This window comes from Pinus tabuliformis, chromosome 9 (genome assembly GCF_031772625.1).
Source record: "Pinus tabuliformis cultivar Carrire ecotype Pingquan chromosome 9, CPIR1, whole genome shotgun sequence".
Lineage (NCBI taxonomy): Eukaryota > Viridiplantae > Streptophyta > Pinopsida > Pinales > Pinaceae > Pinus > Pinus tabuliformis.
The window spans coordinates 951,213,677-951,217,135 of NC_142307.1; the positions used below are offsets into that span (position 1 = coordinate 951,213,677).

General features: G+C 31.9%; 1 protein-coding gene across 1 annotated transcript; it reads left to right on the top strand.

The window, feature by feature from the left end:
• The first annotated feature begins 1,671 nt into the window (after positions 1-1,671).
• LOC149151890 (acid phosphatase 1-like) lies at positions 1,672-3,228 on the top strand. The gene is made up of 3 exons (XM_089439841.1): positions 1,672-2,337; positions 2,437-2,649; positions 2,799-3,228. The coding sequence occupies exons 1-3, from the start codon at positions 1,814-1,816 to the stop codon at positions 2,974-2,976; spliced, it is 915 nt and encodes a 304-aa protein (XP_089295967.1). The 5' UTR covers positions 1,672-1,813; the 3' UTR covers positions 2,977-3,228.
• The last annotated feature ends 231 nt before the right edge of the window (positions 3,229-3,459 follow it).

Consider the following 3,459-nt stretch of genomic DNA (forward strand, 5'->3'; position numbering starts at 1 on the left):
TGTGTACTCTATTATTAATTACTATATCACTAATTACTATGTACAATAAATATAAATAATTTGAAAAATAACATTATATATTAATTACTATGTACCATAAACACAAATGGTTTGTAATTAAATTCAAAAATCCCATTTTCTCATTGGTGTAAAGTATTGAATAGACATTTTTTATGGGTTTTATTTTTTAATTTACAAAAAATAATTTAAAAAATATAAATTTGAAAAAAAATGTAAAAATAACATGTGTACAATTTGTACAACTCTCGTTATATCAATCTATACTCTAATGACATGACATGTGTACCATAATATGAACATTATATAAAAGAATTGTCATCATTCAATATTAAATAAATAATTATTAACTTGTTATCATTCTATTCAATGTCAATATATATATATATATAAAACCTTTATCTACTAAAGAAATGTTTAATTATATTAAAAAAATTAATAAAAAGGTTAAACAAATACTCATATAACTCATTTTACAATTTTATTATTGTTTGGAGTATATATAACACATCATGACATTAAAATATTTTATTAAACTAAGTGTCAGGGAAAGCTAGTTGTGCGGCCTTGTTTAATTACATATCTATCTAGCTTACTTTTGAAGCTCATTGCCTTTACTACTAACAATTTCTTCACATGGAATAATTTCAATCTATCTCCTTATAACATTTGTCAACAATAAATTATCACAATTTTAATAGAACTAGAACAATTATTAATATTAATTAAAATTTTAAATTTCCTTTTATTTATATAATTTTAATATCATATTATATAACAATATTATAACCACAATAGAATAATATATAAAAAAAAAAATATTCCAACCTATCACACTAAGGTAATCTAAAAACAAACCTAATTGATATTAACATTTATCAAATAATTTAATTCCATTGTTTTAGAATTAATTTATTATAATCACATAATTGAATTTTATGATTTTAAAATTAATATATTATAACCCTATGATATAATATGAACAATATTAAAACCAATATAAAGATGTTAATATAAAAATAATTTTAGTATGAATATATTCAATCTTACTTTTTAATTATTTAGCATTACCATGTGGGCTTTTCTTTTCTAAAACTTAAAACACTAATTTATTTATTAGACATTTCTAAGATCAATTCTTTCTTGTATTTTTACATTTTGATAATAAACCTCAATAGAAGGTTCGAAATATCGGTGAAAATTTCTCAAATACAATAGATCCGCAAAACTCAGTACAACAATAAATGGATCACAAAAATTTAAAAACAAAAAAACATATAAACCTATTTACATATTCAATTATTTAAAATATTTTTAGGAATATATAAATATTTATTTATATATTAAAAAAATATTTTTAGGAATATATAAATATTTATTTATATATTAAAAATAATATATGTTTATAATGTATATTTATTGTTTTAAATGGTATGGAAAAAGATTGTGGATGAAAACTAGTTCAAGTTATTTAACTTATTTAACATTTTACTTTTACATCATCAAAGCACTTCCAAATTTAAGATCCACTTCTATTTGTCGTCTAGAGGGACGAGAAGCGGTAGTGTTCGATTGAGACGAGAAAGATGCCGCATTTTTGTCTGTCAGTCACAACACCCCCCCCGCCCCCCGGCCAAAAAAACTAAAAATAAAACAGCAAACCGTCAAATATTCGATTACACTGTTAAAACTGTTGAATTCCAGCCCTATACTCAGATCTCAGCCTCATTTTCTTCCATGACTTAGCTTCTGCTCATCAATCACCACCAGTGCGATCTCACCCACATCTTCTTCCATGGCTTCGCTTCTGCAAATCAACCACCACCATCTCAACCTCCTCTGCGCTCTACAACCCACCACAGCCAAGCACAGCCCCAAAATCTCCAATTCCTCTTTCTCTTCCATTGTTCGGCTTCCCGCGCATTCCCTCATTAGTCACCAACATCCCAATATCCACTCCACCAAACCCAAACTCCCAAAAGCCTTCAATGTCTGCCAATCCACAGCCCAGGAGGTCACATGGGAGCTCAAGCAATCCCCTGAAGACTACCAGGTTAACTGCGAAGCCTGGAGGTTCGGGGTAGAAACAAATACCCTGCGCTCCTGGACTGTGGTTCCTCCTGAATGCGTGGAATACGTGAAAAACTACATGGCCGGCAGTGGAAGCCAATATTTGAGGGATTTAGACATGGTAGCCAACGAATCCATAGCTTATGTTAACTCTCTGAAACTCTCAGGCGATGGGAAGGATGCCTGGGTTTTCGACTTGGACGAAACTCTCATCTCAAATCTGCCCTATTTCGCAGCCCACCAGTTCGGGTAAGAGGAACTAACAGATGCTCTTGCGATCGCCTGTGTTTTTATTTCATGTCGTCAAATATATGGGTTGCTAATTCTTCTGTCACCTCTGCTTTGCAGCGGAGAGGTAATTGATGTGGATGATATCATTAAGACATGGTTAAATCGGGCAGCGGCCCCGGCATTGGTTGCCAGTCATAGATTATACGCCCATCTGCTTGAGTTGGGTTTCAAGATCTTCTTGTTAACAGGCAGGTCACATAACCAGAGGAATGTCACTGAGGGGAATCTGGTCCGAGCTGGTTATCATTCATGGGAGTCGCTTTTACTCAGGTAATCACTGTGACCATCCATTCATATACCTGTTTGATGTCCCTCTGTGTATTTTGACTGTTTAATTTTGATGAGTAAGGCAGGGGTAAGGAGTTAAGTTTCTGAAATTGCATATGTTGTCTATTTGTGGCTAAACGTTTGTGTTGCAGGCAGCCGGAAGATTATGAGAAGAGCGCTGTGGTTTATAAGTCTGAGAAGAGATTGAAGATTGAGCAAGATGGGTTCAGAATCCGAGGGAACTCTGGTGATCAGTGGAGCGATTTGACTGGATACTCTGTTGGGGACAGGACATTCAAGCTGCCTAATCCCATGTATTACGTTGCCTGACTTAATGCTTTGTTTTGTTTGTTTGCTTGGGGTAACGCATTGGGAAATGTGCAAACGCATTTTTCCCCATTGTTCCGGGATCCATAAAATGGCCCATTCATCATTAGAAGCATGCTTTGTTATCAAATCCAATTATTGGGTATTAGATGCATATTTTGTTATCAAACCCAGTTAATTCAAGATTTTTAAGATTGTACATTTTTTCACTTGCAGTTGGCAAGTCTTATCCATAGACTGAAACTACCTTTAATTTTTGGTACTTATTCCTTTTACAACCGAGTTAATTCAAGATGTTTAAGATTGTACATTTTTTGACTTGCAGTTGGCAATTCTTATCCATATACTGAAACTGCCTTAGTATTTGGAGAATTAAAAAATAAATTTTAATTTTTTTAAAATGTAAATTGTTTTTTTTCCTAATTTTATATGGCTTTAAATTGAATTGTGAAATATATATATATATTCCCGAGTGTCATAATAATG